Source organism: Panthera tigris, chromosome A1, assembly GCF_018350195.1.
Source record: "Panthera tigris isolate Pti1 chromosome A1, P.tigris_Pti1_mat1.1, whole genome shotgun sequence".
NCBI classification, from domain to species: Eukaryota; Metazoa; Chordata; class Mammalia; order Carnivora; family Felidae; genus Panthera; species Panthera tigris.
The window spans coordinates 231,174,966-231,198,914 of NC_056660.1; the positions used below are offsets into that span (position 1 = coordinate 231,174,966).

At 45.9% G+C, this 23,949-nt stretch overlaps 1 protein-coding gene across 4 annotated transcripts in view; it reads left to right on the top strand.

Annotated features, from left to right (window-relative positions):
- The window catches only part of SEMA5A (semaphorin 5A), a 473,593-nt gene that overhangs the window by 405,104 nt on the left and 44,540 nt on the right, over positions 1-23,949 (top strand). For all 4 annotated transcript variants that reach the window (XM_042997660.1, XM_042997674.1, XM_042997671.1 and 1 more), the window contains one exon: positions 6,973-7,120. In XM_042997660.1, coding sequence (XP_042853594.1) covers positions 6,973-7,120 — 148 coding nt within the window. The remainder of the gene's footprint in view (positions 1-6,972; positions 7,121-23,949) is intronic.

A 23,949-nucleotide genomic window follows, 5' to 3' on the forward strand; every position in this document is an offset into this window, starting at 1 on the left:
AGGTAGCAGCTATAGACATTTCTGTTCAAAAGGGAGGGAGAATGAGAGTGCAGGAGCATCACTGCTCCATAGAAATTCTGAAATGTAGCCAAACATGTGTTGGGAGTTGCTCGATTAAGTTTCAAGGCCCGTGCATAATTCTGCACGGTTCTTGGCTTTGCCTTCTGGGCTCTCGTTGCTGCTTCCTGAATCATCTTTTCGTTTTCATGAAGGTTAGCATGTGCTTGCGGCTGGGGAGTTTTACCAACCTGTTTCCTGCCAGTAGAATTCTGGATTCCAGTATTCATTTCATTTGGACTTTCCTCTGTACGTTTCAGCGCAAGCTGGTATTTCTGCGGAAACATCCCTTATGGGTCTTCTGTGGATTTCTTTGAGGTTTACTCTCGTAAACAAATCTACACCCACAGATCGTTTTGAGATAGCCCTTCTCCAGCTGGGGATCCTCCTAATGGCTGAGGGACCACACCCTGGGGCCTGCTTATGATCGAGACCATCTGTGAGGCACACCCTTGCTCCTGACCGCCTCAGAGCATCCCCCGTGTAACTGAAACCACTCTGATCCTTTGGCCTTTCTGAGGTTTTAGCAGAAGGTTGTACCGTCACACGTGCGGATTTTCCCTCTCTGCCAACCATTCCTGACAGTGCTCAGAAGCTATTTCTTAATTTTAGCATTGGTTGTCATCGGGAGAGACTCAGAATTTCCAAAGTCATTCTGCCCTGGCCCTTCTTGTTTGTTATTCCTTCCCTCATTTTTTTTTTTTTTCATTCCTCATACGTTTTGCCATAAGCAACAAGAAGAAACCAGGCAGCACCTCCAACACTTTGCCTGGAAATTTCTTTGGCTGTGTAACTCGCTTCACGCTGACGTGTCCCGCTTTCCATAGAAACCGCAGCGACAGCCTGGGTAGCTTTCTGCCTTGCCTCACAAGGTCCTCCCTCCCCCCAGTTTGCAACCACGGGCTCCTATTTTCTTTCCAACTTTGGTTGTGGTGAAATACAGTTAACATGAAATTTGCCATTTAGCCCTTTTTAAAGTGTTCGATTCAGTGGCATTAATTGCATTTACTGTAATGTGTAACTAAAACACTATTTCCAAAACTTTTTCGTCATCCTAATACTGGAACCTTTAAGCAGTGACTCCCCCTTTTCCCCTCCTCTCAGCCCCCGGTAACCTCTAATCTATGTTCTTTCGCTGTGAATTTGCCTCTTTGAGATATTTCACGTAAGGAGAATCATCTCCTATTTGCACCCTTGTGTCTGGCTGATTTCACTTAGCATCATGTTTTCAAGGTTCAGGCATGCTGGACCGTGTGTCAGACCTTCGTTCCCCTCGGCAAGCTGAGTAACGCCCGACCGTATGGCTGTATCCTAATGTGTTTATCTCTTTACCCATCAATTGCCAGGTGGGTTATTTCTACCTTTTGGAAGGAAGGCATTATTGGAAAATAATGCTTTTGGTTACTGTGAATAACGCTGGCGGGTGGGTATCTGTTCACATCTCTGTTTCAGTTCTTTTGTGTATAACCTGGAAGTGAAGTTTTGGGGTCATATGGTACTTCTGCCTAGTTTTTTAAGGAGCTGTTTTCCATAGTGGCTTCACCACGCACATCCCCACCAGCAGAGTGTGAGGGTTCCAGGTTCTCCACATCATCGTCAGCACTTGTTACTTTCTTTTTTCTTTCTTTTTCTTTCCTGATGGCCATCCTGGTAGGTATGAAGTAATTATTACCTCCTTGTGCTTTTGATTTGCATTTCCCTAAGGACTATGACGTTGACCATCTTCTCCTGTGCTTATCGGCCATTTGTCTACTCTTTTGGAAATGTCTCTTCAAGTTTTTTGTCCATTTGCTAATTGGGTGGGTTTTGTTGCTGCGTTTTAGTGCTTTGTCCTGTTTTCCTTCTTTTTTTTTTTTTTAATTTTTTAAACGTTTATTTATTTTTGAGACAGAGAGAGACAGAGCATGAACAGGGGAGGGTCAGAGAGAGAGGGAGACACAGAATCTGAAACAGGCTCCAGGCTCTGAGCTGTCAGCACAGAGCCCGACGCGGGGCTCGAACTCACAGACCGCGAGATCATGACCTGAGCCAAAGTCGGACACTTAACTGACTGAGCCACCGAGGCGCCCCTGTCCTGTTTTCCTTCTAAAGCCTCACTGGTAGCATCCTCCAAGTCTCTCTACCATGCTCTTCAAAATTCTCCTTGCTTCTACCCATTCCCTGGTCCCAAAGCCATGTTCATATTTTTCAGGTGTTTTCAACAGTAGCATTGCATGTCTGTGTATGAACGTCTGCTTAGGGGTCATTACGTAGCAGTGTTAGCACTCACTCAGTGCCCGAAGCACTCTGTGTTTATTGTCTCACAGTTTCTGGGTTTGTAGCCTGGACAACGTTGACATGGGTCCTTCGCTTCAGGATCTCGCAAGGCTGCAATGTGCTGTGGACCGTGGCTGTGGTCTCATCTGAGGCTTGACTGGAGAAGATGTGCTTCCCAAATCCCATGGTTGTTGGCAGCATTCAGTTCCTTGGATGCTGTCAGCCGAGGCCATGAGCCAGAAGCTCCCTGAATCTCTCGCCATCTAAGCCATTCAGGCCCAACCGCTTAATTCCTCAAAGCAGGGTGGGGGAGTTTTCTTGAAAACAGGGACATTGCAGGCTTATGTTGCTCAATCATGGAAGTCATATCCTGTCATTTTTGCCATATTCTGTTGGTTAGGAGCAAGTCACAGATCCCCCCATCCCCGACGTACACGCACAGGCATGCACACACACACACACACGCGCGCGCGCGCACACACACTGAGTGGGAGTGGATCACACAAGCTGTGATTTCCAGGAGGTGAGACCCTGGGGACCACAGTAGACTCTGCCCACCGCATTATCAAAATTAAGAATCCCAGGAACCAATGGGAGCTTATTATATGGCTTTTATTATTTTTTTTTTACCATAAGATTTTTATTTATCACATTTGTCTTCATCTCGGTGGGTGTGTTTGCTTAGTCCTGTGATGAGCCAAAGTACTGCTTCTGTAAAAGTCATTCCCCTCCCCTAATGGGTTCTCTTGGCTCTCTCCTGGAGTAAAAGTTAATAGTATGGGGGCGGGGGCCCAGTGTATGTGCAGTTTTTCTTGTGCCAAGAGATTTGATTATTCCAGTATGGCCCAGCAAAAGGACGGTCACTTAGAGCAAAGCGGGGAGAACATGGTTGGGACAGGGTTCTGACTGGTTCAGGCTGTGAGAGGTTGCAGGGAGAAACTACCACAGACCAAACCAGAACAGAATGTACTTGTACCATGAAAAGATACGACAAGAACCAATACAGTGTTGAGAATCTAGTCTATGTGGGGCTATGAAAGGCAGTTCTTTTCACAGAGACTTAGGTCTGTGGAAAAATTGATCATTTATAGAGAAATATTGCCGGGTTATTAATTTAGTTTTAAATGCAAAATGAGAATGAGCAGTCATGGGAAAAATTAAAGTCTTAATTTTTAATGCATCATGAAATGCATCTGTGACTTTCAATGCTTTATGATACTAGAGATCCAGGGAGCCAGTAAAACCTCAAAAATGTTCAGCTATTATTTGGCAAAAGCTAACTGTGTGTAGGGGACTAGAGAAATTAGGAACCACTGGCTGGTCCGTTGTGAGATATTTTATCCATAAATTAATAAAATTTTTTGAACAAGCAGAGTCATCCAAGCAACTAACTTCTGATCCCCGTTGCTGTTTGTGAGCAGGAAAGACACTGGAAACCCAGTGGGTGGTTTAACAAGAGTCACTTCTGTCCGGAGCACATCTTAGTTGGGGCCAGAGGGACCCTACTTCTTTGATGTTGCAGCGAATCCAGTGCTTGGGGCTTCTAAGGGCTTTGCCTCTGAGCAGACTCCCTTCGGGTGGATCTGTGAGTGAAAACCCAGACAAAAAGGGACAGAGCTGGCTAGCTTAGCAATCTCTATTTCCCTTCTGACCTCCCTTGCAGTGGGTGACACGGTCACCTATCCCGGTATAGCTATTTTCTCGGGACTGCCGTAACAAGAGAGAGAAAAAAGGAAGGCTCCTGGTAGACCACTTTAAAATGCAGCCAAATACATCACGTGTTGACACGGGTCAGAAGTTCTATGCTACGTGGAGTTTTCAGGCTCTCCTGCGGTACATCTTCAGCTCTGCTAACATGCTGAGTGTTTTCAGCGGTGGCCCGCTCTAGGCAAATATGAGAAAGTATTTGCACGCTGATGGATTTCGCCACGGGGAGATGGTAACTCCCTTGCTCTTCTTCTTATGAAAAGTCAAGTGTTTCATAAGCATATTTAGCAAGATTTTCCTTTGCTCTCCCTATCTGTTTATTGCTCGTTTTGTGTTTGAAAGCGAAAAAGAAGGTGAGGAGCCCAGGTAGTCCATACCTTTTAAAGGCTGATGAATTGGCTTGGAAACGGGAGGTGGAATTCTACGTCTCAATCTGTGCACAGTGAGAGAAGGTACACGTGGCTGTTTTGAATCCAGGGCTGAGGGTTCTGAGGTGGTGAGTTTTCTTTTCTTCCAGACGTGTTCTGGAATGGCTCCCCACTCTTGGAACATTCCAGGTACCAACACTTATGGTAATGATCACTGAGTAGCCGTGATGCTTTACTTACTGCAAGGCTGTGTGTTTGTTTGCACATGCCTCCGGAGGCCAGATTCTTCTCATCTGTTGTATCTTTTAATCTGTTGCGCCCTCAATTTTGTTTCGGTGCTCCTACCTAGAGGTCCCACTCTCTTACTTAGAAGATTGCTTTCCTTTCTCCCCTGCACATAAGAGTGTCCATGACTTTGGAAGAGGGAAACCTAACGAAAATTGAGAAGAGGAGAAAGAGTGAGGGCTGTTTAGTTCCACTGACTACTCTTCTATGTGAAGAGTTTCTCTTTAGAGAAGCTAAAGCATGTACCCCATTGGTTCTTGCCTCCAGAGGCTTCTCCTGCCACGACTTACCGGCTCTCTCTGGCCGGAAGTAAGCATGCCTCCATGTTCCCACAAATGAGAGGCTGACACGTGACCGTGCTGTTTGTCTGTTTCTCTCTGTGCTCACACAGCTGCCACACCTTCACCCCACTATACCAAGCCCGAGTGTGCCCCGTCCCTTTCTGTTTCCACCACCGTCTTGTTTGTCCGGCTTGGAACATGTCTCCCTTGCGCTGTTGCAATCCAGACTCTCCTGGGTGGCATTTGCTCCCACTGCTCTTCCTGCTGGTGGGCTCCTTGGGGATGAGACCCCACACTCACGCATGGAAAGCTCCTTAAATCTCAGGGAGCTCCAGGCCACCAATGGGATGAGACACCGACCCCTGGAGACCAGTCTTCACCCTCTAACTCTGACGGTGCGGTTTTGTCTCTCAAGCTCTGTGGAACTTTTCTGATTCCTTGTAAGTAAATTTTCAAGTTCTTCCTCCCCACCCATGAAGGTAGGTGCTGCTACGTCCTGTCACCTTCTTCTGTTGTCTTCTCCCCAGTGACCTTTCTTACTTAACTCTTCCCATTTCTATATTCCGTTCTTTCCCAGGATGTCAGCCATTGCTCACTTTGCCTCATCCTGTGGACTCCCGTCCGCTTGGCCTGGCTTTTACCTTTCGTCTGTACCTGCTTCTGAAGCCTTTACGTTCTCCATAGAGTTCTCCTGGTTTGGTGGGAAACCAGTTGAATATCGTCAGCATCTGCTGTCAGGAAACTACACTCCCCAAATGACTCTTCCTGGTTTCTGGAAGCCAGCTACAACTTGTCCTTATTTCCTACTCACGAAGACCGTATTTTCTGTTGTGGCCTTGTGTCCATTTCCCTGTATTCATCTTAGGTTGTAAACACCTGTCATGTGGAAACGCTCTTTGTAATGCCCTCTGCGTGGTGTCCTGCAGGATTAAGCATTTATTCATAACGATGGCATCACAGGTGACTGACTTAGCCTCGCAGGTGGGAGTGTCTGCCTTGCGTCTGAATCCAGATGGGGTGGGGAGAGGGAGGTCAGAAGAGGACGTGCACGCTACTGTCCTCTAGAAGCTAAATTTCTGCTCCGTAGACGGAGTACTGAATTGAAATAGTCTTTTAAATTGCCAGATATGTGTGTGTTTGACCAAGTTTGACCATGGTTAAAGCAATCCCTTCCACCCTGGAGGCCGTAACCTGTAGAATGCCAGGCCGTTACCTTCTTGTTTTTCATTTGTTCATTTCTTTCCCTCGCTTTGCTTCATTTCACTTGCAGAATTGAGGATTTAGGAGAAATCTGACTCATCTAAGGCTAAAGAAGGCCTTGTACAATTGGCTGATAACTGACAATATGAATGTGTATGTGAAGTAGGGAATATATAAACAGGATTTGTAAATAATAATTCAAGTATCCTGGGATAACTGGTGGTTTTTTTTTAAAGTAAGGTCGTCTGGCATCATTTTGAGAGTCTACAAATAAATTTAAAAGTAGAATGACCTAAGGCATGGAGGGCATGAAGCTTCATACTAAAATCAGGCTTTAACTTTTCTTTTACTTATATTAATAGGATTAGGAACCTTATTCGATTCCAGAATGAGAACTGAATTCCAAACACAGTGTTGCTGACTTTGTATCCGTAGCCTCCTTTATCTTTCCGTATTTGTGCGTAGAAGATAAATGCCCTACCTAGATATTTTCTGTGTGTTCTCATTTTTTGGGTGTCTATTTGAAGGGTTTTGTTTTGTTTGTTTTTCCTTTAATTGGCTGCACAGGAAGATCCATCCTGCATTGTGAGTTTAGCATCTTCTTCATTGTCTCCCGTGCATCCCATCGTCTGTGTGCACACAGCATGGCCAGCCCACATCTGCCCCCTTTATCGTGCGACCACTCCGCACACAGAAACCCCCCCACGCGGAGCATGCCCATGTGTCCGACCCCCCGGTGCAGGGACGGACAGCGGAGAGACCCGTGGCTTCAGGTTGCACTGAACGGTTTCCTTCTCCTCTTGGTTTCCCCCCCACAGATACTGCAATGAGCATTTGCTGTGCCCCCCACACATGTTCTGGACAGGCTGGGGTCCTTGGGAACGGTGCACAGCCCAGTGCGGGGGCGGCATTCAGGCTCGCCGCAGGACCTGCGAGAACGGACCTGACTGCGCGGGCTGCAATGTGGTGAGTACGGTCCCCCTCGTTCCCAGCCCCTGACGTAGCGCTGGGAGTCCAGAGCCAGCGCCCGCTAGGTGCTCTGCACACACTCGAAGTGCTGCAAACATTAGGTGTTCTGCAAACGACATGCTCTGTAAACCTCATGTCTAGGCACTGGATGGCTTGCACACATTACATGTTCCACAGGTATAACATGCTCTCACGTACCAGATAGTCTGCAAACAGTCGATTTTCAACAGACACTAGAAGATCTGCAAACAGGAAACGCTCTGCGAACACGACGTGCTCAGGCACTAGATACTCTGCACGTACTAGGTGCCGTGAATGGTGTTAAGTTTCTCTGGTTGATGTTTGGCGGAAATACTGGAAAGTCACAGCAGCTGGGAGGCTTCTTGAATTAAAGCTTCACTTATGGGATGAACTGCCCTGGGGTGTTTTCAGTTCTGATTTCTGAGTTGTGACAAAAGCTTCCGTCTGCTTGACTCTGCCCACGATATTTCGTTGGGGAAAATGGCATAAGGTCTCCACACCGACGTGTAGGATGCAGGATCAACCTGAGGCACTCTGAGGGCTGGGAAACTTTGTGCAGCTGTTGTCAGAGCACAATGGTGCCAATTCAGAGGGAATACAAGACGACCTATGGTTTTGATTTTCTTCGGCCTTAGCAGGTCATATTTCCTTTAGCACTCTACATTCTCTAATAAAATTCCACTCGCGCGGGCACCTTTCCAAAGACCCATCGTTGCTTTCTCTTGCGCCACGTGTAAGAATGACTGAGTGCTCAGGGCTGCTGGTTTTCCACCTCGTTCGCCCTCCCCCGGTGCTGGCACCACGGAGGGCACGTGGTGGGTGGGGATGTTCTGGGGGAGAAGTTCGGCCCCAGAAGGTCCGGTTTGGCTGATCTTTCCAGTCGTTCTTTGCATTGCTTTCCTAACCTTGGTTCATGAGGCTGAGGGACGTTATTTTGTGCTGCGGTACAACTTGTTTTGTGCCGTGCAAAATCCACACCCTGCAGATAGCCTTGGAAAATTCCGGGAGAGGAAGAGGGTATGAGCATCTTCTCAGATATGCCCAACCCAAGGAGATTTCCATTACTGCGATTTGCGGTTAGACGCCTTCCCCTTCACACTGGCAAATATTGCAGTAACTTTGATAGGAGCGGTTACTGATTAGAGAAGCACTTCTTTCCAGGTTGGCCTGAACTAAATATTGGCCAGGAAGAATCTCAGTGCCAGTTGAAAAGGATGCATTTATTGATATTGCAAACGCTGGAACTTAAAAAATTATGTGTTAAAATGTCAAAGGAAAATCTGTGGGCACTCCCTCATTTTAGGAAAACAATTTAAATGAGGTAGCTTTATTCTTTGCTGAAATACATCGTTTCCTGTTTCTGCTGCCTCAGTTTCTGAGGCCGGGATCTCCGCTCACAAATCAGGGTTTATCTTATCAGCTGGGAAACCACAGGGAGGGATGGCCTGGAGTCCATCTTGCTCTTTACATCCCACAGCTTTTCAATATAATGAGCTCAGTAAACATTTCAATTCATTATCATATTGCAAATTGACTTCAGTAATCACATTTATAAAGAGCTTAAGCGGGGTGCCTGGGTGGCTCAGTGGGTGGAACATCCGACTTCGGCTCAGGCCATGATCTCACGGTTTGTGGGTTCGAGCCCCGCGTCAGGCTCTGTGCTGACAGCCCAGAGCCTGGAGCCTGCTTGGGATTCTGTGTCTCCGTCTCTCTCTGCCCCTCCCCCTCTCACGCTCTGTCTCTCTCTCTCTCTCTCTCTCTCAAAAAATAAATAAACACTAAAGAAAAAATTATAAAGAGTTTAAGGAAAGGAATAATTATATTAAGGAAAGTGTAGCAAACTTCTTATGGAGTCACTGGAGTGTGTGTGTGTGTGTGTGTGTGTGTGTGTGTGAGAGAGATACATCTGATTGTAAACGTAAAAACTGAAAGTCTTCCTCAAGTGTTCATGTGTTTATTGCTATGCGTCCAAATTTACAGAATTAAGGTTTATGAAGCAAATATAACATCAATTTTCAAATCCAGAAAAATGCCATGCGTGTCTCTGGTGAGCCTACGTCAGTCCTTATGTATTTTGAGTTTTGGGTTGTTTTTTTGCTGTTTGTTTTTTCTTCTTGGCATGTCCTTCCAGGAGAGGGTCATTGTGGCACAGTGGTTCAGTCTGCCCTTTTATGATAGAAGCACACCATTTATTTTTCTTTTCATGTGGCTTTTCCCACTTATTCTGGTTCTTGACTCTTCGAAGGCAGTGATGGCAGTCCGTGGCCACCTGAGAAGCAGGCGGCATGGAGGAGGGGCTGGGTTTTGTTGGATTGCTTAGAAAATGCATCCCATCAGCGAGATCTCTAAGAAATTTATTTAAAAGTGATGGTCACTGAAAGTAACATGTTGATCTTATTCTTGGTATAGTTTATAGATCTTGAGCCACAGAGTATGTTCATTTTTTATGGAGGTCTTTCATAGAGTAAAAGCAGTTAAGCACAGGTATCGTTTTCTTTTTTATAGTTTATTTATGTATTTTGAGAGAGAGAGAGAGAGAGAGAGAGAGCACGCAGGGGAGGGGCAGGGATAGGGGGAGAGAGAGAGAGTATCCCAAGCAGGGGTAGGGCTCAAACCCACGAGCCGTGAGATCATGACTTGAGCCCAAATCAAGAGTCAGACGCTTTAAAAAAAGAATTTAAAAAAGGGGGGGCACCTGGGTGGCTTAGTTGGTTAAGCGTCCGACTTCAGCTCAGGTCATGATCTCACACTTCATGAGTTCGAGCCCCGCATTGGGCTCTGTGCTGACAGCTCAGAGCCTGGAGCCTGCTTCAGATTGATTCTGTGTCTCCCTCTCTCTCTGCCCCTCCCATGCTCCTGCTCTTTCTCTCTCTCTATCAAAAATAAATAAAAACATTAAAAAAATGTTTTAAAGAGTCAGACACTTAACCCCTATAATGTTATTATCTTATACTAATTACATCTGGCATGGCTATCTTTTATTTCTAACCTGTTTAGATACTATCTAGGAACCATAATGGTAATTATTATATCAAGTCTTACAAATTTTAACTTACCAGTTAACTTCAAGTGAATTATTGACAGGAAGCTATAATTAAACATACTGGAGTTATTATTTAGGCATGTTATGGTAGACTGAAATCTTGTAAAATGCTCGCAGGAACCCTGGATGGTGGTGCAGAGAAAGGAGAAACAGTGATATTTATTGCATACCCGCTGACAGCCAGATGCTTTCTGTTTGTCTCTGGTTCTTTTACGATAGCCCTGCCGATGTGACTTTACTACAGTCATGTTTATGGGCGAGGGACATGAGACTACATAGGTAGGGGACCTGCCCGAGGGTACTGAGCCTGTCTACAGAGAGGCGGGGACCCCAGGAGAAATTGTCACCTTTATGGTGGCTTCTCCCATCCCACCCGTGAGAAGTAGGCTGAGGGGTGACAGTGTCTGGGCAGTTATACCACCAGGATTTAAGCCTACATCACGTCAGTGCCCTGACAATTCAGAGTTGTGATTATTTAATTGAAAATAGTTAGCCAGACCATTTTAGAGTACCCATTTTGGGGCTAATTATCTTTGGCCTATTTTCATTTCATTTTTTGCCTTTTTTTGGATAATAACTAGGAACTGTAATAATTGTTAGATCGAGTCCTCATAAATCCTAATTTCAGGGGCGCCTGTGTGGCTCAGTCGGTGAAGCGTCCGACTTCAGCTCGGGTCATGATCTCACGGTTCATGGGTTCGAGCCCCGCGTCGGTCTCTGTGCCGACAGCTCCGAGCCTGGAGCCTGCTTCGGATTCTGTGTCTCCCTCTCTCTCTGCCCCTCCCCGCTTCAGCTCTCTCTAAAATAAATACGTAAATATTTAAAAACGAATGCTAACTTCGTCATGTCAAATAAAGTACTGAAATGACAGTATAAGCGAGCATAGCGGAGTTGTTATTTAGGTATGTTGTGATCAGCTGACGTCCTGTGTTACATAATAAAATAAGGAACTCTTGTTGAACGCCTACTGCGTGCCATAAACGACACTAAGAGCGATGAAAATGTATTGTGTGTATTCTCCCTGTATTCCTGCAGGGCAGTTTTCGTTAGTACCTCACTTGGAGGTGGGTGACTCAACTTGAGAAAGATGAGTGAACTTGGCCAGTAGCGCGTGGCTGGTGGGTTCCTGTAGCAGCATTTGAGAACGGCCCCGCTGACACACACAGAACGACAGGACTCCGTGTGCCTGATTTCTTTGCCGGATGTTAGACGATAAATGATAGGACCTTGTTTTTCTTTACTTTTATTTAGTACAAAGCCTATCTTCAAAGAAAGAGGACCTTTTGTCCTTACGTGTCTGTTGTATCCGGCTCTGTTGATCAGCCGTGATCAGGTTCTCTCACCCAACCGTGAGAGCATCCATAGGAGATTCCGATGACCATGGACGTTACCTGAAGCTAAACATCTAACGCACGTCTTAATTCTATGCTGGGGCCGAAGATTACGACACACGGAAGGAAGAAAGACATGTGACGTTATGTCCTATGAATAGAATTGCTTCTCAAGTTAATGTAACTCAAAATTTCCTCAAAGGTTTTAGCAGAGGTGTGAAAGATTAGAGCTGAAGACGGGGTCAGGTGCAACAAAGATAATTCAAAGACGGGAGCAGACTTAGCGCCTGCCAGCGCTGTATTTATTACCGAAATATCATAGAAAGTGTAAAACAATGGACCAAAAGCTGTGATTTATACTCTCCGCAGGGAGCAGAGGAGAGCATGTATTTCCTAGATACAAAAGAGCCGGCCGAAGGAGGACCCTGAAGGTCAAGAAGAAAGGCATGAAGATCAATACACCCTGTCAAAGGGATTCTGTGAAGGTTAATCAAAGTTGATAGAACATACTGGAAATTGTTTGTGTCAAATAATGGCACTATAGATAAATTAAGGAGCAGGTGAAACCTGGCAATTGGAAGTTTAAATAGGTTGCAGTCTAGGAAAATAACGGCAGTAATACCTCAGTTTTGTGTGGCGCACAGGAGTTAAGAAACTGTTTTGAAAACTGTCATCTCACACTTTGGTGATTTTCCAAATGAGAACATCGGGCCCCGATAAAGCGATTTACGTACCAGAAGCCCTGCCTTTGGCCAAGCAAAGACCCCAGTCCAGGTCGTCTCAGCACTAAGGTGCTGGAAAGGTCCGGTTGCTGTGGCCTCCTCAGAAAACCCTGGGTCAAGAACTGTGAGATTAATTGGCAGAAGCTTATCTCACCACCCCCCCCACCCGGAAAACGAGGTAGATTGAAACAGACTTATTGGAAAGACTCCTCTCCTTTCCTCCTAAATGAATAAAATCCCCTCTAGTGCCCTGTTTATTTTTTAGTACTAGAACATCTTCACGAGAATCAGCACCTCCTTGCAAGGGCACCTGCTTCTGTTCGAATGGACAGCTCGCATGTCCTCTCTGCCTACAACGGACAAGAAACGTGAAGCAGAGGAAACTAACTTGTGAACGGGTGCGAGTAGTTTTAAGTTTCTCCTTGTTGGTTGGTGCTTGTTAGTGTCCTTTGGGCTCGTGTTTAGTGTGTCCCCATTTCTGAACGGTGGTTATGCGGATTCTGCCGTGGAAGACAGGCACGTTTCTATGAGGAGGTGCATGAGAGGTTTTCCCCTCGTTCCGTCATTTTTCCTTGGTTTTGGCCCCTGTGTGCTGTGTGTGCCCCGTGTGGGCGAGTCTGCAGGTGTTCGGACGTTGCCAGTTTACACTGTCATGTGTGTTAAGGGGTTCCTTCACTTTGGGCCGAGATCCATTCCCGCACGTTTATTTGCTGACGCTGACCGAATCCTACAACCTCGCGCCTGGGCTCCCTGCGTGGGCTGCTTATCGAGGAGTCTGGAATCTTTGCTTCCTTCCCCAAGCCCGTTGGCCCGTCTAAGGGATACCACGAGTTTTAGCTAGTTATATCAACCGGTTTTATATACAACTATATACAACTCGTGCACATACACCTAGTTTTGCCCATTGTTTATGAACATGCCATTTTATAATTCTAAAAAAAAACCAATTTTCTTATATAAAATTTAATCGATAAAATTAAGTAAAATAGTTGATTTCAGCTCAACGGAAAGCATATAGAACTTTCATAAAGAAAAACGGTATTTCCTATCCTCGTCATCCTCGTCGTGACCGTGATCGTTTCTACAGGCCAGGCATTGTTTGAACAACTTCTTAGGGGTTTTATTATTTACTCCTGCCAGTGAACCAGAGATGTGGCATGATTGTTAGAATAACCATTTTATAGGTATGGAGATACGACAGACGCCAAGGGACGTGATGGCCCAGCTCCTACGAGGGGCGGCCAGATTCCCGGCCAGGCTTTCGTATCAATGACCCGCATGTGTCCCAGCGGCATTCTGTAGCCTTATCTGATATTTGAAAACTAATCTGGAAGGGTAAAGTTTAAAAGCAGTTTTCCTGATGTTACCATAAACACCCATGTGCTTATAGAAATCTGTTTTGCCCGACTGAATTTGATAAAGTGAATCATTCAAGCTAAAGCTCAAAGAAGCCCTCCTCTATCACTTACTGAAAACAACAGATGACCCTTGGTGGCTTCTTGAGAGTGCATGTAGTCCAGAGGGACTAGATTCTTAGGGGAGGACTAGATATCCAGATGCTTGGGGGAGGTGCACGCTCCAATACCTATCCTCCAAAACCACTGTATACAGTTGTGCAGGTTGTATACTGCATAATTTTAAGGGGGTGTTAAAGATCATCTAAAAATGTGAGTAGTGCCCCTGTAGAAGGACAGTGCAAAGCCTGGGTGCCAAATGTGGGACTGCAGGGCACCCCGAGCCCTGACCTGAGTGCATGAAAACGACAAAGTTCTTCAAAGCCTCTGAAATACGTGGGGTGACTGCCACCCGTCACTTTGATTTGTGTTCCGCACCATGGAGGTGGGAGCTGAGGGGGGCAAGCCTGAGCTCTGTTTAAAATAGAGCTCGATCACATAGTTTATTCTGGAGATGAATCTACAGCAACAGGTGAGATGAAGGAGGGGGGCTTAGAGGGAAGAAGAGAAAAGCCGTACGAGGGTTTGTTTTCAAGGTCACTGCTGAGAAGAGCGGGCGGAGTCCCTCCAGGATGGCTGAGAAGACTGCACAATGGCTCTCAGAAGCGGCAGGGCTCCTGAGCTCCCCTTGGCAGAGAGATGATCCGGGCTGCACACCCCCAAGCCCGGTAGTCCCCGGAGACCTCCGAGAAGACCTTAATGGGGAAAGAAAGTCACGGGAAGTGAGGCCACGCCCTCGGTGGATGCCGCCACCATGCCTGCAGCTGGGATCACGGAGTGGGGGCTACAATGTGGGCCCCAAAAGTACCCGCTACGGCTGACTTTGCGAAACCAAATCCTGAGCATACCAGGCTAGCGGGCATGGGAATTCGGATGTGGCTGCCCACTGATTGGGGTTCAGCCCTGCCTTCCAGGGTCCTGTGGACTCTGGAACTTTCCAGACCTCAGATGGCTGTGGATGCTACTGATGAGGCAGATTCCACTTTGTTTTCCAGCAGGTGTTTTTTATCTAGCTCAGTGGTTCCCATCATGTGGACCAGTTCTTCCCTTGGGGAAAGCTGTTAGGGGGTCCTGGGAAAGGTCTCTATATTCCGTCAATACAAGACGCAGGAAGGGAGGCTCCTTTCCTCCTCTGGAGACTCGTGTGGGAGGAGGTGGAAGGTTTCTCCCCAGTTGCTGGCAGCCAGAGGGGGGGTCACCAGGTCGGAGCAGAGGGACTGCAGTAGCGTGGCAGAGAGGCAGAGCTGGGGGCACCAATGTGCCCGTCTGCTTTGCCCCCCCCCCCACCGCCACCCCCTTGCTGGGGGCTGTCTGATATGTGAGATCCAAGTGCCCTATGACTTTAGCTGGTTTGAGTCACAGTCATCTTAACTGGTGTGCCTGCTCCCGCCTCTCCTCCTCCTCCTCCTGGGAAGCCCCTCAAATCCCAGATCCTCAAGGATGGAGAGGGAGGGAGGCTTCCTCCTTCTTATCCTGTTCTTAAGACCACTTGACAATATTAACAGGCATGCTCAGAGTGCCTGGGTGGCTCAGTCAGTTCAGTGTCCGACTTCAGCTCAGGTCATGATCTCAGAGTTCGTGAGTTCAAGCCCCACATCGGGCTCTGTGCTGACACATCAGAACCTGGAACCTGCTTTTGATTCTGTGTCTCCCTCTCTCTGCCTCTCCCCCACTCGTGCTCTCCCTCTTTCTCTCTCTCTCTTTCTCTCTCTCTCTCAAAAATCTAAAATGTTCATGTGATCCACAAAGGCTCAACAAAGGACCTTGACCTTCTTCATGAAGAAGGTCACAGCATGAAATCTTGCTGTGCTCCTAAAATGCATTCACTTGTATTTCCAAACATCCTTCCCCAGAGAAATGATTGATCTCCCTAGCTGAAATTTGATATTACACCTTCATTAGCATGGGAATGCAAAAATTGCTTTCTTTTGTTATGAGATAGCTCCGTGAAAGGCTTGCAAATATGAAAGATTGTCAGAGCAAAAATGCCATATTTTGTTCCAAGAGAGTTGAGCATTTTGACGAAGTTAGTATCAGTGCACAAAATCAGGTGGTTTGGCGGGTGGCCACAGAAGTGTAAGTTTTCTGAAATTTAGCGCTGGAAGTTCAGTGATCGAGTTTAAGAATGGTGCATGATGCAGATGGGGAGAAAAGAAAAATGATGGATTATAGGAATTAATCCATCAAGTCTGTTTCTAGGACGTATAAATTATCATCTACAACCTCTGGAAATGGCAATTGGTATGGAGATCTGGAGTATTTTACAAAAATGTTTTATTTATAGTGTTGGGAGAGTCTGTTGCACAGATTTCTTTGACTTTCCAAAAAAATCGGGTTTGTCTCTGCCTATAATAATTCAAATGCAGTGATTGCAAAGTTAATTGGAAGGAGAAGCTTTAGGAATAGAGATTTTCTGCTGTAGAAGGGATTTAGATAAAGGAGACACGCACATACATATTTTTTTTTCTTTAGAGTTTGCCAGTGAATTCCGTGATAAAGATTTTCCAATGCCTGACATTAAGATACTTAGTTTACATATGGAAACAACGTCCTGGTCCCAGTCCTAAGAATTTCCATTAAATGGCCATGGGTCCAAAGGTCTTTTGTAGGTCTGTGTGAATACTCACTCCATCCAGAACAGACATTAAAAGGCGTAGCAATTCTCAGCTATAGGAAACCCAAGTCTCCGTTGTAAATGATGCCAGATTTGTAACTGCTGCCAAACGAGTAATTAAATGTGACTGTAGAGACGCCTGGGTCGCTCAGTGGGTTAAACGTTTGACTTCAGCTCAGGTCACGATCTCTCAGTTCATGGGTCGGAACCCCGTGTCGGGGTCTGTGCTGACAGCTCAGAGCCTGGAGCCTGCTTTGGATTCTGTGTCTCCCTCTGTCTCTGGCCCTCCCCCACTCGAGCTCTGTCTGTCTCTCTCTCTCTCTGTCTCTCACTCTCAAAAATAAATAAGCATTAAAAAAAAATTTAGATGTGACTATATAACATAAAGTCTTAATAGAAGTTCCTCTAAAACAGTCAGCGAGCTGTTTGATGCATCCTATCCAAATGCATCTCCAGTCTTTGACTATAGCCCTGCTGATGCTTTCGGGCTAATCATGGATTATCCAGAGAGAAAGCTTCCGGGGTCGATGAGTCAGTGTGGTGTCCTTCCGTGCGGTCAATTTCTGTAGCTCGCCTTGTCTGCGTCTACTTGCATTAAGCGTTTGTCCTGCAATTGAAGAGAATGTTCTCTTGGAATATGAGCAAGCATTGCTTGTTCGTGGTTTTTAAAAAGCAACTAACTGCATTGTCCAGCCAAGTTGGCCTCTAAATGATGTGCTCTGATGCTGTCCCTCTGATTGGGAGCTGAGGGCTTCCTGGCCAGTGTGGGCGGGGGGCGGGGAGGGTACAGATTTGGTAGCATTGGGGATGGACTCTTGCATTTATTTGCATCTTTGGATACTTCCGTCTGCCTCCACTTTGGAAAATTTGTATTTCAGTGCAGACCTTACTGCACAGGCCGGGGCTGTGTTTCCGGGGCTGTGTTTCTGTGGCTGCACGAGTAGAACATTCTATCCACCCCACCATCCCAATCTGAGCCTGTGGGTCTACTCAGCTGACTTACGGAAGAGCTGGAGAGAAGAGATCCGGCCCATTGCAGGTTCCACTTTACAGGTGGACATACTGCCTCAGCTGACTCATTTCTAAAAGGCTCTACAATCAAGTTCATGAACAAGCTAACAAAAACCTGGGGAGAAATTCCTTTGCTCAAAGGCTTTCGCCATTTACTTAATTGATTGTGTCTCTTGCCGTGCGTTCTTCTTTGGGTTTACTCAGGTTGGCAAGACCCACGTACGTCACGGTCTTAATAGATGTTTTCTCCAACTCACACTGTTGTAATTAGAATGTAAGCAGCTTGAGTTTTTTACCCATTTTCTTTTCTTTTTTTTTCCAGTTTATTTATTTATTTTGAGGGGGCGGGGGAGAGAGAGGGAGAGAATCCCAAGCAGACTCCACGCTGTCAGCACAGAGCCTAACACGGGGCCCCAACTCAGAAACCATGAGATCATGGCCTGAGCTGAAATCAAGAGTCAGATGCTTAACTGACTGAGCCACCCAGACGCCCCTACCCATTTTCATTCCACCGTGATTTAATGAATATTAAACTTCTACCCAGTGATGGCTTCTGGGGATAGCAGGGTGAATAAGGGAATCACAGTCCCTGGTCAAGGCTTAGGAATAAGGCTTCACTTGTGAAGCTTAACCCCAAATGGTCTCCGTACCAGTTTGCTCGTTGCCTTATTCTCGTGTGTGGACGTAGTTGTTCACAGCGTACTTTGATTCCAGTTTCCACTAGCAGGGAGGGGGTGTGTTGCAGTAGTCACGGGCCCACAAATGCAGCCAGAGGATTTTAAACTGAGTTTTGATCACACCGGCCTTGTCGTTTGGTCTGGCTCACAGCAGGCAGCCCTTCCTTTTGGAGAAGTAACGGACATGTTTAATTATACCAACAATATGTTTTAATTTGTGTTTTGCCTCAGATTTGCATTTCCCACTTTTGTATCACTTGTATCTGAGCGCCCTCAATGGAATTATTAAATGTATAATTTTGGCTGTTAAAACAATTCACATACATAATAATTTTCAAAGCGACTTGTAATTAAGTAAGTGAGGGAAGGAAGCAACAGGCATTGGAACATGAAAAAATGGTTTGAAAGCATTGACTTTGTCACAGATGCCATGGGATCCTTCCTCCCCAAGTGTTGTCCCTTTGGCCGTCCTAAAATGTTGAAGGACTAGATCCCACGTCAGAACCCTTGTATGTGACTACAAGGAAGACTGTCAGGGGCTCCTGTGAACATTTAAATTTTTTCTTGAACAATTTTAAATAGAAATACCAGGACATGTGTGGGAGCCTTCAGAAGTTGTCAGGAAAGGGACGCCTGGGTGACTCAGTCAGCTGAGCGTCTGACTCTTGATGCTGGCTCAGGTTATGATGCCGGGGTCGTGGGATCGAGCCGCAGGTGAGGCTCCAGGCTGAGCCTGGAGCTTGCATGGGATTCTCTCTCCCTCCCTCTGCCTCCCTCCCCCACTCGTGCACTCTCTTGCTCTAAAATAAAATTAAAAAAAAAAAGTTTTTAAGTTGTCAGGGGGGGAAAAAAAGCTTAAATGTTTTGCTCTGGTAGAACTGGCTTGTACCGTGTCGCATTCTTGCATTATTTTCTAAGCCGTGCTGCGTGAGAAAGTAACATCCCACACACTGCCATTTGGCGTCGTGCTTCTGTCATGATGTGAAACATTTCCCACATCTGTTCCCACTCTATCCTGGTCCCGGGAAATTGGCCCCGTTTGAGACTATTCGGAAGTAGTCTTCGAAGGAACTCCAGGGTCATGGTATGGGAGGACGAAATGGCAATGGCGGAGAGAAGGAAGCTGGGGGATCTACCTTTTAAAATTATCCAAGCTCTGCGTCTGTGAAACCATAGCCTCTCAAAAGAGGAAGAGACAAAAATAGCAGGGCAAGCAGATGGGATCCAGACATCAAGAGGAACCCTCTGATGTTTGCCAGGCAGTTTCCGTTATGAGGCTTCTTTAATTGATTTCTCTCTCTTATCTCGCAACTGCTAATGGCTTTTAGTGATAAGGCCTTGCCATCTGCGCCTGTTCCGTGAGTCTCCTTTGATAATTAATTTCTCTAATGCTTGGTGTAATCTGCTGTGATATTGTTAATTTCTAAATAGTTTCACACGTGGCAGAAAAGAAAACTCCCAGCGACTTCAGTCACCGATTCATGTCCTCCATCCCATCCTTTGTAGAACTTTCGGAGCTTTTCATCTGTAGATCTGACTGGCAAAAAAGATTATCTACCGGGTGTGAAGAAGCGCGTTAGGTACTAGGGAAGATACGCAGATAGGTGCAATAAAATTCCTAACCTCCAAGAGCTGACTTCGTAGCCCAGGAAGAAGACTATAAATCCCATGGCTGGAACATAAGGACCAAGTCAGACATGCCAATGGAACAATGACGAAGAACCAAAGGGTCGAGAGGAGGCAAGAGGATGGTTCAAGGGCCCCACAAGGGGTGGCCAGGATCTGGCCCGGTTGACATGGCGTGGGAGCTTAGCTTGGCGATGGACTGACTTTCGTGGGTTGGTATTTCCACAGCACAACTCCATCAGTGACTTCAGACATTTCAGCTACATCACGTTTCCAGTTATGTTTCCTTGCAGTGAAAACGAAAGTCGTGTTGGTTTTACTATCTGAAAGATAGAAGCTGGCTAATTGCAATACATACATAATGTTATGGATGCAAATATGTGAGGGCACGCTTGTGTGTGGTCCTTATCCTGAAGTACATTCTTGTCCCACGGCCATTGGTTCAACCTGAGTAGATGCTTGTTCCTCAGCCTAAAAGTTTAAATTTAAGGTCAGCATTGCCCCAAAATACGTTATATAAACTTGGGTTTAGTCTTATTTCGAAGAGGAAAGTCCCATCCCACTAATGTGAGATGAACTAATTTGTTTTTGAACTAACTAATACCAAAAAAGAGGATATTTTAAGACTTTAAAGTCAGGCACGATATGTGTTTTATTCATGATTGTATCCTCAGTATCTAGCAGAGTGTAGGATCAGGGGGTAGATAAAGCTACTTATTAAATTCATGTATTAATTTTTTTTAAGGTGGTGGCAACTTGGGGAAATATTGTCAGCGTCTTTTCAAATGAAGTGATTATTCTTGTGGATCTGATCGCCCTTGTCTGCTCTGTGGTTTCCCCTTGGTCGTTCACAGCAGAACATATTTCGTGGCTGGTCTTCTCTTTCGTAGAGATTCTTCACAGCTCAGTGGGACTGCCTTTACTTCACATTGAATTTTTCCTCCCATGATGTTTGCTGATGAACATTTTACTTCTTGTTCTTATTCTTAAATTATTTCAAATTCTTTCTAATTAGCTTTACAAGGCTGCTCTAAATGAGTCAAGTTGAGCACTGAAAACCAGTTTGCCTGCAGTAATAGTGTATGAAGTTCATTAAAATTGGTTTTGATATTAGATTATACTTGGCAGTGACCTTCCAAGACCTTATCAGATCCCCACAGGCAAGACGTGAGTACATATAACTAATGCAGAGCAACTAATTAGAAAAGAAAATCTGAATTTCCTAAAGTGGCACAGATTCCAATATTTGAGCTCCCTTCTGTAAATAGGAATTCAATGTAGTAGTGACCCTAGGTCCTTTCCAGACCATCAACCTTCCCGCTAATCAGATGTTGTCTGATTTCCCTCGGTGCACTTCATACACACCAACCCAAGTCTGGTCCAGCTCTGTCCCCTTAACAAACAAGTCTCGCGTGACTGTGGGTTTGAGCCAGCACTTGGGATGCGGGCTGGGTGAAGTGTGAATCTGGGTATGTTGCTGTCCTGGAACCCAAGAGCTCTCAGCCTGGGAGAAGAAAGAGGCTAGCAACCAAATGGCATTGACTTCAGGTAGAAAGTGCCAGAGATGAATCCAAGCTACAGGTGTCCAGAGAATGGAAGGAACCAGTAAGTCCTCTGTATATGGGATGGCTTTCTCTGGGAAAAGCCCCACATCACTGTTTTAGCAGAAGTCATTTGAGTGTTACTAAGACTTAGGAAGACCGGGGTTCAAGGGGACTTTGAGTACAAATAGGGACCCCAGCGGTTTCCTCCAACAAGAGAATCTGGCTCTGCATTGGCTGAGCATCTGGTGTTTTCGGGGGAATGGGGCTCTGGGGGGTGATAGGAGGGTGGCTTGCCTCTGGTCCAGAGGACTAGGAGAGTGCCCCCCACCATGTCCACTGAGGAGCCCTCAGGGTTTACACTACAGGATAGAGATTTGCCTGTGGACCCAACACCTTTGCCACTTGAATCTCATGGAAACAGATGACTCATTTCACCTGCCATCCAGTAAGCTGCCAGTGGAAATATTTCTGGCCCATGGGGCTTGATCTCATATTTTGTAAACCACAGTTTCTGAGGATGTTCCGGAGATGTTGCTTCCATGTGTGTGCCTTCGTGAAGGAGTTTGGCAGGCTTTTACTTGGGTGCACATATTTTATATTATCTTCTCAGGCTTCTGGGCTCCCACTCTCTTGCCACCCTGGGCACTCATAGATCACCTTGTTCTTAGATGTGCCCCATAAGCCACTGCATAATGAGAGGAGCCTGGTCAAGTGAAACCTATTTCATCTTGATACAAATTGTTAATTTTTTAAAATTCTGCCGTTTTACTTGTACCTATTCCCTGAGTCTTTGCAAAAAAAAAAAAAAAAAAAAAAGGTAACTAATGGAAGTTATAACTTTTTTTCCCAGCAGACATTTCTGCTTGTTCCTTAGCAAAATACGTAACCCCCCCTGTTTGTTGCTTTTATGCTGACATTTGCATAGGGAGGCCCCACCAAGTACAGCTGAGAGTTTACTGTAAATGTACTGCATTTGCCTCATTTGTTTGCAAGGAATCTGAATTAATCTCCAGCATAAGTACTCACGTTAAAAAAGACAAGATTTCCGCATACATATTTATAGCAAGACCTAGTGTTACAAAAGAAAGTTTTATAATCCTGGCACTTTGCTGGCATTTTATTTGCATTTCAGGGGAGGAGAGATATTTGCTTGGCATGGTTTGTATATGTGTATATATATGTGTGTGTATATATATATATATATATATATATATATGTATATATGAAATGTATTGTCACATTGAGCACCCAGTGCTCATCCCAACAGGTGGCTGGGCATGGCTTTTAATTGTAAGTCACGTCCTGTAAGGATCTCAGGATGAAATCACTGGTGAGCCTGCAGGTAAAGAAGAGCAGACTGATGCTTGTTGACTGGGGTCTGTCCACCGGCTGACACGGGGCTGCATCGTGGAGGGCGCTGTGAGATTCCAGGCTCCCGCTTGCAGATGGCCCATCTCTGTGGCTCTCCGCTGTATCCTCAGCACCTTCTCAGTGCCCGGTGCAGAGTAGCTGCTCAGTGAATGATGTGAAATGCATTGGCAGCCTTCAGGTCAAGGGAGAGCCGTTACATTTTGTACCAGTAAGCAGAGACGATGCGATCTCTCAAGAGGCCCGAAACTGTCCTCATATTCGTTGGTGTGCATGCAGAGAAGAGTCATTTCTTCAATATCTTATCCATGTCTCTCACCCTCACTTAAACATTTGGGCACCCTTTCTCAGCCCTCCCCCCCCCCCCGAGAGGAGGAAAGGCACTGGAGGTTACATAGCTAGTGGTGCCAGCTCGCATGTAGCGGGGAGTCTGAGCGTAGACAGAGACGCATGGGCGTTTCAAAGCAAGGACTTCTGTCCCGACTTCTCTCAGGCTGACCCGTCCAGTGGTTGAGCTGCTTGGTAAATGGTGTCGGCTCTGAGGATTGGAAATGGTTGAGAGCCTGGGTGGCTGAGTCAGTTAAGCATCCGACCTCAGGTCAGGTCATGATCTCGCGGTCCCTGAGTTCGAGCCCCACGTCGGGCTGTGTGCTGGCATCTCAGAGCCTGGAGCCTGCTTCGGATCCTGTGTCTCCCTGTCTCTCTGCCCTTCCCCCACCCATGCTCTGTGTCTCTCTGTGTCTCAAAAACGAACAAATGTTAAGAAAAGGGAAAAAAAGGACGAAATGGTTGAGAGCCAGGATAGCCGCTCACTTAGAAGGTGCCTTTGTGTGAATCTGAGCACGTTTCCCCTTCTGGGGGTCACGGCACCACAGCCCAGGTTTTGGCCGGCAGCCAGTACGTTTTTATGGAAAGAACCATGCCTCTTCCTCTAAGTATAGACGGCTCTGGGCCAAAGCTCATGGCTTAGGAGAGGATGTGGGTGGAATTTCAGCCCTCACCCACCCCCTCGGCCAGGATCTTCGTGTGACCTGCCTACTGTACCTTCTTGTCCAATGTCAGTTCGTCGGGCTTTAAGTATAAATATAAATTATACCTGTGTAAATATTTACATTTCACTTATACGCATATGTGCGTCTTCAGGATATGACAGTGATCAAGTGGGGAATCTAGTAAATAAGACATTTTATGTTATGAAGATTAACGGACAATGTTACAACCATTTCTCTAGATGCAGAAGAAATGTTTGATGAAATCCAGCATTCACTCATAATAGTTAAAATAAAAGTCAACACAGCGTGGATGAGAGCTGCTTTAACCTTCCAGGAGAACCATAACCTGAAGAATACCTATTAAAATGTTATAGCAAATATCATCATACTCTGTGGTGAGAGATTAGAAGCTTTTCCATTAAA